Genomic DNA, 13,151 nt, shown 5'->3' with positions numbered 1-13,151 from the left:
AGCCCAAATCTGTCTATACCTGAAATCTACACAAGTATATTTCCAACAGAAGTTATTAGATAGTAATGGAGTGGGCACCATGGCGGATTTTAATCCTCATCCCTACCCTAGGGACATTGAAGTCAATTTTAAAAATCTCCATTGCTTCCCTTGCTGAACGTAGGAGTGCTTGACCACTTCCAGAGCTCTTCCTATGCCTCTTTATATCCAGCCAACAACAGCTTTGGGTGGCTAATCCACTACTTTCTCTGACCCCTTACCTTGCTGGGAGGCATTCAGCTTTACTCAGTATCTCCTTCCAACAGCACTGCTCTGCCCTGGAGTACAGCCTTGTGAAAAACTTTAGAACGTTGTGAAACAAGCATTGCCATGTTTATGGAGCTCAGTATATTATAGTTAAATATTAGTCAGTCAAATCTTGTACAAGCAAAATTCCTTAAGGATCTGACTTGGTCTTGTGAGTTCGTTGGAGCGGAATATTCTGAAAGATGCGGTTTCCTAGCTCTTTTTAGTACTTACTAATTAGCAATTTATACATACTAATTCATTGCAGATCTATTTCATGAAATTTACATCTCTGCAGAGTGTCTCAGGTGGTAGTTGCAGTAAAACTGCAGTCTTAAAAACCACTTGTATAAAGACCAAAACAAAAACAGAATTACCTGGAAAAACTCAGCAGGTCTGGCAGCATCGGTGGAGAAGAAAACAGTTGACGTTTCGAGTCCTCATGACCCTTCGGCAGAACTGAAGTATAGTTAGGAGAGAGGTGAAATATAAGCTGGTCTAAGGTGGGGGGCGGAGGGAGAGAGAAGTTGAGGGTGGGGTGGTTGTAGGGATAAGAAAGCAGTGGTAGGAGCAGATAATCAAAAGATGTCACAGACAAAAGGATCAAAGAGGTGTTGAAGGTGGTGATATTATCTAAGAAAAGTGCTAATTAAGAATGGATGGCAGGATACTCAAGGTACATCTCTAGTGGGGGTGGGGTGGAAAGACTAACAAAGTATTAGTTGTAGATTTAAAAATAATGGAAATAGGTGGGAAAAGAAGAATCTATATAAATTATTGAAAAAAAAAGGAGGGGGAAGAAACGGGTTGGGGATGGAGGGAGAGGGAGTTTAAGATCTAAAGTTGTTGAATTCAATGTTCAGCCCGGAAGGCTGTAAAGTGCCTAGTCGGAAGATGAGGTGCTGTTCCTCCAGTTTGCGTTGGGCTTCACTGGAACAATGCAGCAAGCCAAGGACAGACATGTGGGCAAGAGAACAGGGTGGAGTGTTAAAATGGCAAGCGACAGGGAGGTTTGGGTCTTTCTTGCGGACAGACCGCAGGTGTTCTGCAAAGCGGTCGCCCAGTTTGCGTTTGGTCTCTCCAATGTAGAGGAGACCGCATTGGGAGCAATGAATGCAGTAGACTAAGTTAGGGGAAATGCAAGTGAAATGCTGCTTCACTTGAAAGGAGTGTTTGGGCCCTTGGACGGTGAGGAGAGAGGAAGTGAAGGGGCAGGTGTTGCATCTTCTGCGTGGGCATGGGGAGGTGCCATAGGTGGGGGTTGAGGAGTAGGGGGTGATGGAGGAGTGGACCAGGGTGTCCCGGAGGGAACGATCCCTACGAAATGCCGCCGGGGGGGTGAAGGGAAGATGTGTTTGGTGGTGGCATCATGCTGGATTGGCGGAAATGGCGGAGGATGATCCTTTGAATGTGGAGGCTGGTGGGGTGATAAGTGAGGACAAGGGGGACCCTATCATGTTTCTGGGAGGGAGGAGAAGGCGTGAGGGCGGATGCGCGGGATATGGGCCGGACACGGTTGAGGGCCCTGTCAACAACCGTGGGTGGAAAACCTCGGTTAAAGAAGAAGGAGGACGTGTCAGAGGAGCTGTTTTTGACCACCTGTTTGTGTTGACCATTTTAGTAGCCATTTCAATGAGAATTTGCATTTATATTAAGGGATCACATCTTTATAAAAACTATGAGAAGGCAATTCCAAAAGGTAGGTATTTATTATGTTTTCACAATTTGCGTAAATGTTTAGAGTTTCTTAATAAGGGATGGACAATATTAGTGTAAGTAAGAGCTTTCTCTTGTTTTGATACACTGAAAAATCTGAAATGTCTGCCTTGAGGCCTTGTAGCAGGTATTCTGATGATCTTCTGAAAGCAACTTTCTTGAAGATCTTTTTGGCTTATACTTTCACATTTCCTACTGATCACACCTGCGCTGCTCCACTCTTTCCCCTTTTTCTCTCCCTAGAGCATTCCTTCTACTCTAACCTTTCTCCACCACCACCACCTCCCCGCCACATCTTTTTCTCCGAGTGGCCAATGTACATAAAACTAGTGCCCCGCTACTTCTGGAACCTTCCATGTCTGCACCTAGAATGTTGTCTCTCTTTTTTTATGTTTTCCTCCCAGAAACCACTACATGCCTTGAGTTTAATGTCCTCAGTAGAAAATGCCAAGAAACATCTTGAACTTTTTACAGATATGACTATGGATGACGTGCGGAATTATGAGAAAAATATGCATGAACAAACGAACATAAAAGTTTGGTTTGATCAGCCTTCCACAAATACTCCTTCCACGGATGAAATACAGAGTGATGGCAACGCAAGTGTATGTTACATTTTTCCTGAAGTACATTTTAAAACAAACCTCCCGTTCTTTGGGAATTAAGGATATCAGAATGTTTTCCCTTTAAATACAATCTGCAAAACACAATGGCAGTATAAAATTAGGCATGAGTGAACAAGAAGTCTCATGTGCAGTAGGGCTTTTTATGGATAAGTTAATTTTTTTTGCCACTGAGCAAAGCTGAGTGCTGGAAAAATCAGTGTTTAACCCTTTTTACATTTATGCGCATCTTTAAGTTTGCTATTGCCGTTATATCCCACACTGAGCACAGCTGCACATTTGCTGCCTTTGCCCTCCTGACCTGAATACAGTGACTCGTGCTGGGTTATAGCTTTCTGAATACTGCCAAGCTTTCTATACCTTACCCAACATGTAAGTGCTTTATATATGAACCAAAACAATGATTCGCAGTGGACTATTCATCCATGGAGGCCATCATAGCCAAACATAATTCTGTTTTCACATGACTTCCACATGTATAAGTAGCTAGAAGCACAGACCTGGATCAAACTTGGAGCTAATTCTTCTGCCTATGGCTCACACAGTACCACTGGAGCAGCAACCCGATCTTTTTTGTAACATAATTGCTGTATATTATTATTTATGCAGACATCAGAGTTGCTAATCAAGATGGCATTCGCACCAATAGCAGAAAGAGGGGGTAATTTTAACCCAACCTGATTGGATTGGATTGCCGTTCATTACACACTACCCACATTTACTTCCCGTTGTCATCACTGTAAACTAAAAGTCAGTGGAGTGTGAAACAGGTAGTCAGTCCAATCCCATCAGTTTCCTGCCAGGCGAGTTAGGTTAAAATAACCCCCAAGTTCTTTATGCAAACTTCAGAGAAGTATGAAAGATGAAAAATCACATTCTCAGAGAGTACAGCAGGGATTTTACAATGCAGTGTTAATCAATCATCATGTTTTATTCTGATTCAATGGTCATCATTGACATGTTGCCATCCACCAGTCTGTAATTGATGAAAATTCCAATTATAGTCCACTGTCCTAAGAATATGGATTTTGAATATGATTGAAACTTAGTGCTGATTTTGACTTGGTATCCTATAATGGCTAAAAAATTGTACATAAATGGAAGTTGTCAAATCCTTGGGTGACAGTGACTATATAACGATGAAGAGCAGAAGTGAGGTACACCTTTAAAAGGACCAAGTTCAAAGAAATGAGGAAATAACAAAAGCAAATGGATTAGGGGAAGTTGTTCCAACATTAGTTCAGTAGAAGATAAAATGGAACATGCTGTGTGAGCTGTAAGTGGCCAAAGTCGAGACTATCAATATGGAATTACTGTAGGAAGATTTTTCAAAGAGCAGAAATTTTAACTCATTCCACTTGGCAAGAAGGGAGCAGTTAAAATGAAGTGGCTCCATTTCTCTTTGTGCTCCTGATTTGCAGTTTTAACGCCATGAATTTTGTTGGCAGATGAAGCAATAGCTGGACCGTGGCAGGAGCCACATGCATGAATGCTAAGCACCATCCTATATCATCAATAACACTCCAATGGCATTTGACCTTGTCCTGAGTGAAGAGAATGCCATGGTCGCCCTGCTCAATGACACCTGCTTTGGAGACAGTAGAGGCCCTACAAGGCAAATACTTTTCTTAGTGGGGCCAGGAGAAGCAGGAGTGCTCTTCCAACTTCCACAAGGACAGTATGGGTTGCTGCTGGCTGGGCTCCCACTTTCACAAGACTTTGCCAAGGATCCTCACTCTTCCCACCTCCACAACTTACCTGTGAGCTAGAGGGTGGGCTCTACACTGCCCAAACTTCCTCTCCTACCTACCAGCCAGTTGCTGTTTCCCACAGGTTTCAGGTGGACGGCTGACCAGTGGGATGCAGATCAGACTGCAATTAAATATATTGGGTCTGAAATGTATGGCAGTGGGTATGTTACACACTCACTTTGGACACCCAAAACCCTCTCAGTCTTAAAGTCTACCCATGTATCTGTGATTGACCCTTGATTTTAAAGTACAATACCATCAATAATCTATTGTTATGTGACCCTAGATTTGTGTGTACCCTGCCAAAAATAATACCAAATAGTGTGCTGTGACTAGAATTGCTGTAAAGTGTAATGGTAGGTGTGTAAAATATTTATATTATACCTACTAAAATAAAAAAAGCACCCAGCACTAGTTATGGATGTTGTCTTTCCAAACTTGGGTGTCTTTGAAGTGAGCATTTTGAGTTCCAGAACACAAAAATGTGAGATTTTAGTGTTTACAGCTTTTCATTGGTGTTGGTAGCATTGGGAACAATTTGAATTGATGAATTAAGAGTATTAAACAAGAAATATGTCTAAACATGAAAATAATTTCCTGTTCAGTTAGAGTACAAAGGCTGATTTTTAAATAAATAACGGTAGCTTTAAAGTACGTTAACATGGAAAATGTAACTTGTTTATGATAGAAAAAAAAGTCTATATGCAGCTTCGTAAAGGTAGAAGACCAATGGTAAGTGAACTATGATATGTCACCGTATTTTGGCAGTGCAAAGCTCCTTACACATATTGTATATTTTGAGGTTGCAATAGTCCTTCTAAAGAGTCAGAGGTTTGTTCATGGATTTGAAAGTTAGCACTTCATTCATTACTTTTTATATTTAATTTTACATAAGTTCAATTAATAATTACACAGTAAGATCAGAAACCGAAGGCTGGATTCTCCACTTCCGTGTTGGTGGGTTTGAAGGCGGGGAGGCTCATAAAATGCAGCGTGAAGCCTGCCTGCCGCCTTCCCACCCACCCCCAACCTGTCTCCCATTTTACAGGAGACAATGAAGGCATCGGGCAGCCTATCCACCATTGAGCCTATTGAGGCCCTTAAGTGACCAATTAATGGCCACTAAGGACCCCATCCATCCCTGCCACTATTTTATCCATGGCAGGGGAAGGCCCATGCTAAACCTGCAGCCTGGCAGCCTTTGCTGGGCAGGCTGGTGTTGTGCGATGGGGTTCTCCTTTGAGGGAGTCCCCATGCCCATCAGAGTTGCCCCCGCCCCAAGGTCAATACCCCACCTTTAACCCTTGCCCCACCTCTCATACATGGTCCCCCTCACCCCCTGTCCTGCCAATACCCCAAATTTACCTTCAGTCTGACCTCCATAACCTTCTCTTCTTCGGGCACTGGCTGTGGTCCCATCAGTGCTCGAACCTGCTACTGCTGGGACTACAGAACTGCCAGCAGCTCTCTAAGGCGGGACGTCCTCCTGAGATGGGGGCGGATGTCTCGCTCTGAGCCATTTAACACCCTGCTGAGCGTAAAATGGCTGCAAGGCATCCAACTTTATCATGGGTGGGCTCCCAATTGACTTTTTAGTCAGGAGGTCAGGTGCAGGGAACATGGCGCCCCATAAAATCCAGCCCCTACTGTATGGGAAGTTATGGGTGCAAATCTGCAGTCTGTTGTGTAATAACAGCATGTTGTTCCAACTCACCACACTACTCAAGAATTTATAGGTTTATAAACCTTACTAAGCATTGATTTAGAAAAATAGAAGACAAGTTACTTGCATGTTCTATTATGTTTTACTTAAGTCAGAAACAATGAATAAGTAGTGAACTGGAACTTGTATATTGTTCTGTAAGAGACATTAAAATTTATATTGATATTTTTTCCCCTTTTATTTTCAACTGAAAGACATGACAATGAACGAGGTTCGAGAATTTGAACGAGCGACTCAGGAAGCCACCAACAAAAAAATTGGAATTATTCCTCCTGCGATTACTATCAGCAATATCGTTATGCCTTCGTTAACCCGCAGTGGACCTTCTAGTGCCCCAACCACACCTCTCGCCTCAGAAGCTCCAGAATTCCTGGCCATTCCCAAAGATCGCCCTCGGAAAAAGTCTGCTCCAGAAACTCTTACACTTCCAGATTGTCGGGAGAAATGCAGCACCGCCATGATACCTGACATCGATGCCTCTGGCGAGCCATCTAAACCCAAGCACAACTAATTTCTGCCTTTGACCATAGGCTTTGAATTCATATTTTAGTGTTAGATTATATTTGTTTTTATCCATCGCTCTTTTTCCTCTTTGTTGAAACTTGCATGCTAATTGCCTATTTCCTTGTCTCCCTGAGTATAGTTCACAAAGAAAATAATATGTTCCATATCCACAGTTTTTATCTATTAAATTGAATATGAAGCCTCCCCCCAAAGGGAAAGTGTAGAGTGCAAGTATTTTACAACTTAAATTCTCCATATGTTGACGACAAGCCAATTCGCTTGCCACCAACACATATTGGAATTTCATGGATGGCTTTCCCAACATTTTCCTGGCATTGATTTCCATGAGCACAAAATCATGAACAACATCACATGATTTTCCCATATCTACTGCTGATGGATGAGGTTGCGAGCAATATTGGGAAAATTTACCCCTACATGTTTAGCACTTACACATTTTCAGTTTAATAAAGTGTTTCAGTTTAATAAAGTTTAAACTACTTCAAAAGCTGTAGTGTGGAGCTCAAAAGCAATTGTGTTAGGTCAAGAGACACACAGAGGGATGTACTTTAATGACTTGAGGCAGGAGCCATTTACCCTGTGGAAATTACCAGCTAACCAGGCTTGTAAAGTTCCACAGTAATCACAAGTGTTGGCTTTGTTTTAGAATTGGCTCCATATGGAGATTAACTGTGTTCTTTGAAAATCGTCAGCACAACTTACCAATGATTGGTTATAGAATAAAATCATAGTGATAAACACAGAATGAAGCCATTTGGCCCATTATGTCTTTGCTGACACTTTGAAAGAGCTATCCAATTACTCCCACTCCCCTGCTCTTTCCCCGTAGCCCTGCAAAATTTTCCTCTCCAAGTATTTATCCAATTCCCTTTTGCAAGTTATGATTGAATCTGCTTCCACCGCCCATGCAGGCAGTGCATTTCAGATCATCATAACTCACTGCATAAAACAAATTCTCTTCACCTCACCTCTGGTTCTTTTGTCAATGATCTAAAGTCTGTATCATCCGATTACCAACTCTTTACCTGGCTGCAGATGGTAAAGTAACAAATCTGCTCCACCAGTAGCTTGGCGAGTAAATTTACCATTTGATGTTTCTTGAGCCAAAATGGTGTCAGATTCAATCTTGAGTTTGTGATGAACCAGTAGAATCTTTGCATTTGGCCTCGATGCCATTGAATTAGAGTGAGAAAAATCAGCCAAGTTTGTTTCTTTTGTTCGTTATCTGGTGGCCCTTCCTGGGAAGTTTGTGTCATCTTGCTTGAAGACAGAGCCAGGCTTAGTAGTGACAGGCTAATATCTTCCTTCACACATTGTCTTGCATGTGAAAATTAGCTCTCTAGGTAAAGTGTTAATGACTGCAACTAGAATATTGTTTAAAATTTTAGGCTTTCTATTTTAAAAAAAATGTCAAAGCCCATGGATATGGATGTCATAGTGTGTGAGTATGCTAAGATGGTTAGTTCTCAGTACCTCCACAGCTACAGGTTTTGGCAGGGGAGAGTGACAGATAGAGTCACACACCCACAACCAGATAAAGGTAAACACTAAGTTGCCTTATGTAAAGTATTTGCCAGCTGCACTGATAATCCTCTTGTAATGAATGATAAATGCCACATTCACAAGATGAGTTTTAAAAAGAACAAATTTGTATCTGTCAAAACTCAGTTCCACTGGTGAAGCATTTTCCAGTATATTTTAATTTGTTTGTTTGAGACGATTAGAGCTTCTGCCTGTAGTCACAGCACCATTGCTTTTCTTGGCCCCTACCTACGTCCTGAAAGTAAGAGGTTGGTGGTGTAATAAATGCAGGACAGTGCAGTGTTCTATTTTAAATCTACCTGCTCATTTTTATTTTGCTGAGTTAAGGTGCTAGCAATCAGTCAAAAAAATAATACTTTTAAAGGATTATATTGAGTGAATGCTTTGTCAGTAGCAGATTTACAAACCATGTTCACGGCTTATAATAAGGAAAAATTTTGAAGGAACCCAAAAACCACATTTTAGTAAATATAGCCTGAGCTGTGCACGTGATAGATTTATTCCATTAAATCTGTCAACCTGAGCAACCCACAAGAAACAAAAACAAGAATTTAAATCAACTTAGATTTTGGTGATATTTGGCATATCCATTATATTTGATGCATCACATATGTTAAAATGCCAGAAGGCTTTCAAATTTCATTTTTTGGTAGAAATTCTGCCACCAACAAGGTGTAACATTAAACTTTAACACCCGTCCCCCTAAACCACTTCAGAAAAACCTATTTCTTTTTCCGAAAAAACATAGCACTGCTGATCATTGATGGCCACGCCCCTGAATATCAGGCAGGCTCATCATTTTAGAGAATAAAGAGGAAAGGGAGACAGTTGGGTAAAAGTTATGCCATCTGAATCATTCAACAAAATTATACTTCAAAAAAATCTTATAAGAATTGCCCATTGAATATCAACAAAAATCCTTCCATTAAAAAAAATACATATTTTAGTATCCCCATCCAAACACATTCTTCATTAATGTGAAAATGGAAGAAATCTTTTTGCACCATTATCACCTGTTTCCAATCGTTTAAAGTAATACGTGTATAAAGTTAATATTTAACAAATGTATTTTTCCTAGTCTCAGGACTTAATTTCTCCCTCTTATCTTTGATAATTGTATATTGAGATAACACTCTGTTTAATACAACGCTGACAAGCTTTTGAAAGCTCAACAAGTGCACGGCATAAGCTATGATGACAGAGATGAGTCTTTAGAAAAACTGAACTCATGCAAGGGTAAAGAAATTCAAACAGAATTTCTCTTTCACTGCCTCTGCATGCTGTGCATATCTTAAATTCAAAATGTACTGTACGTTGCTACAATTCTGTCTGAATTGGTCGAGTGAGATTCAGATCTGTTTGCCTGATTGTTTTAATTGAACTCTGTCTTTGGAAATGTAAAAGATTTTTTTCTGCAATGAATTTCTTGTATGTTCTAATATTTTAAAATTTTCTGGACTTATTTATTTTTACTGCCAATATCATATTAGCAAAGGACCAAATTCTTGATATTTATACTGTTTCACATTATAAAACGGAAGTAAGCAGACAGTTCCAGTACCTTACTTCAGGTTATTCATGATGCCTGTTTAAAGCCATGTTCATTTTTAGTGCCATTATTTTGGAATAGTGGCACTGCATTTTGCTGTTACGTTGTGCACTTGCTCAAGAAGCAATGCCACTGTTTAAGAACTCACTGGTAACAAGATTTCTTCTCTCTTTAATTTTTTAAACTTACTTTTTTTTTGCCCTGCACTGCTTTCCAGAAGGTGAAATTCCTTACTGGGATGTGTTTCCAGAGGTACCTTGCTCAAGTTGCCATTATTCCCCTCAGCCCTGTACATGAGCATCATCAAGCCATTCCATCCTGCTAGTAAACCCAATACCATTCTCACCTGGTTTTTACATCCGTACATTTGCCAGCAGAATTCATGGATCCAGGAGCTCGGGTTAATTTTCACCCCCTTTGCCTAAAAGGGAGTGAGGTCAACAGTAGCAGTTTTATAGCTACTACAACAGTGACACAAGATCAAAACTTGAACTTTCCTGAAATGATCTGCATGGTGAACTACTCTGCATTTGTGGAGTCGAGAATTCTTTTTGCTAAGCCTTGCTGCATAACAACAATGACTCTGTTTTAAAAATAATTCTTCAGTTGTGAAACACTCTTTGACATCTTGAGGATATGATAAGGGGCGATATAAATGCAAGTTCTTTCTTCCTTTTGATCTTTTCTGGCAGCAGAATTAAAGTTGATGGGATACAAGTTTGTACTCAAATGTTCCCAGAGTTGTCTGCCTTAATTTGTTGCACCAACGAGAGCTACTGAGGATGGATCAGGAGACTAGGGAAATTAAAAGGTTGAGTTTCAAAGCCCATCCAAAGCTACTTTCTCAAAACTCCTAATAGCCAATTAATGGAGCCAAAGGTCTGGAAGCAAGTCATTTCACCCATTCCCATGTGTGGAGGATATTGTGTAGCAGATCTAAAGAAGACAAGGAGGAAAGTAGTACTTTACAAAAACTGGAACTATTCGAAAAGCAGATGGGGTGAGCATTTTATGAAAACCATCTTTTTAACAGAGATTTATTAACAGTTTTGGATCAACTCTACAGGGAAACCATTTCAGATTAATAAGAGGATTTAGAGATCACAGCAACAGAACTTGTGTGCATTTTCCTACTTTTCAATGGGAAATGCCTGTAATGTGTATTTTAAAGCATTTTTGAAATGTAGCGGTAGTTACTGGAAAAAAGCATTTTTCACAACAGAGCTTTGCTGAAACAGTTTTCATAATAGCATGTTCAGGTTGTCTTAATTTTCCAAACTGTATACAGGTATTTGTCATTTTTTCTGGTTGTGTTTCCACAAACCAATTCCCATAGTTTCTATTTGTGTTAGCAGCCAGAAATATAAATGTTACATACCATGAATATTTTCTTTGTTTACTGAAATATAAAGAAGTTGTATGTATAATTTTCTGGTTAATTAAACCAATTAGTGCAGTTGATTCCTTTTAGAGTGAGGAACTTGTTTACCGTAAAGCATTGCTATTCGCCCCATATTTGGAATTTTCTGAGCAAGTTACATCCAAGAATTTGACATTTCAGTTCAACATAACATTTTAGAAAATGGACAAAAAGAAAAGCGCCCTGATGAACTTGCCTGGTTCTGACCCTTGCAGACCATTAGGTTGTCAGACACCATTTTCAGGCTGTGCTGACTTAACTGACCTCAACTGGGTCAACAGTTGGAATTTTGTAATTGGCCTCAGCACCCTTGGCTAACGAAGGGAAAAAATCTTTATGACCACCCATTTTTTTGATCCTGCTCGAATGCATACATGTGGATATCCAGCGAGTTCAAGATCAAGCTTGGCTATGATTTCCCACTCCACAGTTGAATAGCCTGCCAACATGTAGCGTTTAGGCTCACAAATGAATAATGACTACTTGAGCAAGTTGCTGAAGAACTCGTGCCTGTGGAGAATCAGTGTCCTCAGGGAAAGAAAAAAATTGAGTTAGAGGTAAATAGCATTGTTAGAGATCTGATAATGCCATTTGACAATTGTCAATGCCATTTGACAGTTGTCTCGGTACCTCACCTGTGAGCACCTTATAAGGATGCAGAAAATAGACACTTATTCAGTGGCATGTAATCTGCTGGGCTCGGGTTCACAAATGGAAATTCCATTTTGTGATAAACCTTGAATAGAGTTTTGCATCGATCAGTACTGTACATAATCAGTACAATGTAAATATTCTGGTAGTTTGTTAATTTAAGGGCAAGTTTGCCCACTGCAACTGGTTTATCTTATTAGCTGGGTTGAAGGATTCACTGTAATAGTTTGTTACATAGCATGTTATAATAAACCAGAGTGTAGAAAAACCCCTACGTTGCTAATGAGCAGATTTACCATTCAAACAAATAAAAGATTTTTTTCTCTCTGAATTGAGTATTTTTTTTGCTTGTATGCAGTTATTGAAATAATCACAACTGTTCCTTGATCCAATACCCAGTGTCAGTCTATTAATCACACAGAGCAAGAGCTATCATTCTCATCATCTTTTCCAATGGATCAACACAATACAGAACCAACTGGAAGCAAAGGACTGAAATTATAATCCATAGCAAAAAACTGTAACAACTTGCATTGAGTAGTGTATTTAATACAGAAAACTATCCCAAAGCACGAGGCAAAAAAACACGCTCGGCAAATAGAGGAGAAATTAGGTAGGTGAAAAAATGCTCAAAGGTTGAGTTTTTGGAAGGATACCTTCGGGAGAACAGGAGGAATTCCAGAAAGTAGATGCTTGTAGAAGCATTGTGAACATCAATGGGGATGAGAACTTTAATTCTGAGCTGTTAGAGGCCAAGGTACATCATTGAGAACAGAGGTGATGGACGAACAGAACTTGGTACGGGATAAAATATGGACATCAGAGCTTTGGATAAGCTGAGGTGTATGGAAGGACGGGAAGCCAGCCAGGAGATCATTGAAATAATTAAACCTGAAAGTGATAAAGGCATGTTTTAGTGGCAGATAAATACAGGTAAGTGAAGTTATGAAGACTTTAATAGGCAATCTTTGTGATGGACGTTTCAGAAGCTCAGCTCAGACTTGACCAGAAAGCTGAGGTTGCAAATAGTCTGGGTCATCCTTACAGGGAGGTTTGCTCATGCTGTTGGGCAGGGTTTAACTTTGTTTGGCAGGAGGGTGGGAACTTAAGGGTGAATTCAGATGGGACAAAATCAGAAATGGAAGGCTGAAAATTAGTGAATGAGTCTAGAAAGCAGAGGAAACAAAGGTTAGAAAATAAAAACAAAAATAGCTGGAAAAACTTAGCAGGTCTGACAGCATCTGTGGAGAGGAAGACAGTTAACGTTTCGAGTCCGTATGACTCTTCAACAGAACGAAGAATCATACGGACTCGAAACGTTAACTGTCTTCCTCTCCGCAGATGCTGTCAGACCTGCTGAGTTTTT

The 13,151-nt window shown here is 40.2% G+C and overlaps 1 protein-coding gene across 1 annotated transcript in view; it reads left to right on the top strand.

The window, feature by feature from the left end:
* LOC144667590 (cytoplasmic phosphatidylinositol transfer protein 1-like) overlaps positions 1-12,116 on the top strand; it is a 283,402-nt gene extending 271,286 nt beyond the window's left edge. The window contains exon 9 of the mRNA XM_078529012.1: positions 6,293-12,116. Coding sequence (XP_078385138.1) covers positions 6,293-6,609 — 317 coding nt within the window. The 3' untranslated portion in view covers positions 6,610-12,116. The remainder of the gene's footprint in view (positions 1-6,292) is intronic.
* Positions 12,117-13,151: the final 1,035 nt, after the last annotated feature.

This window comes from Cetorhinus maximus, chromosome 24 (assembly GCF_964194155.1).
Source record: "Cetorhinus maximus chromosome 24, sCetMax3.hap1.1, whole genome shotgun sequence".
NCBI lineage: Eukaryota > Metazoa > Chordata > Chondrichthyes > Lamniformes > Cetorhinidae > Cetorhinus > Cetorhinus maximus.
The sequence above is the reverse complement of the archived record's forward strand: the minus strand, read 5'-3'. Positions and strand labels throughout refer to the sequence as shown.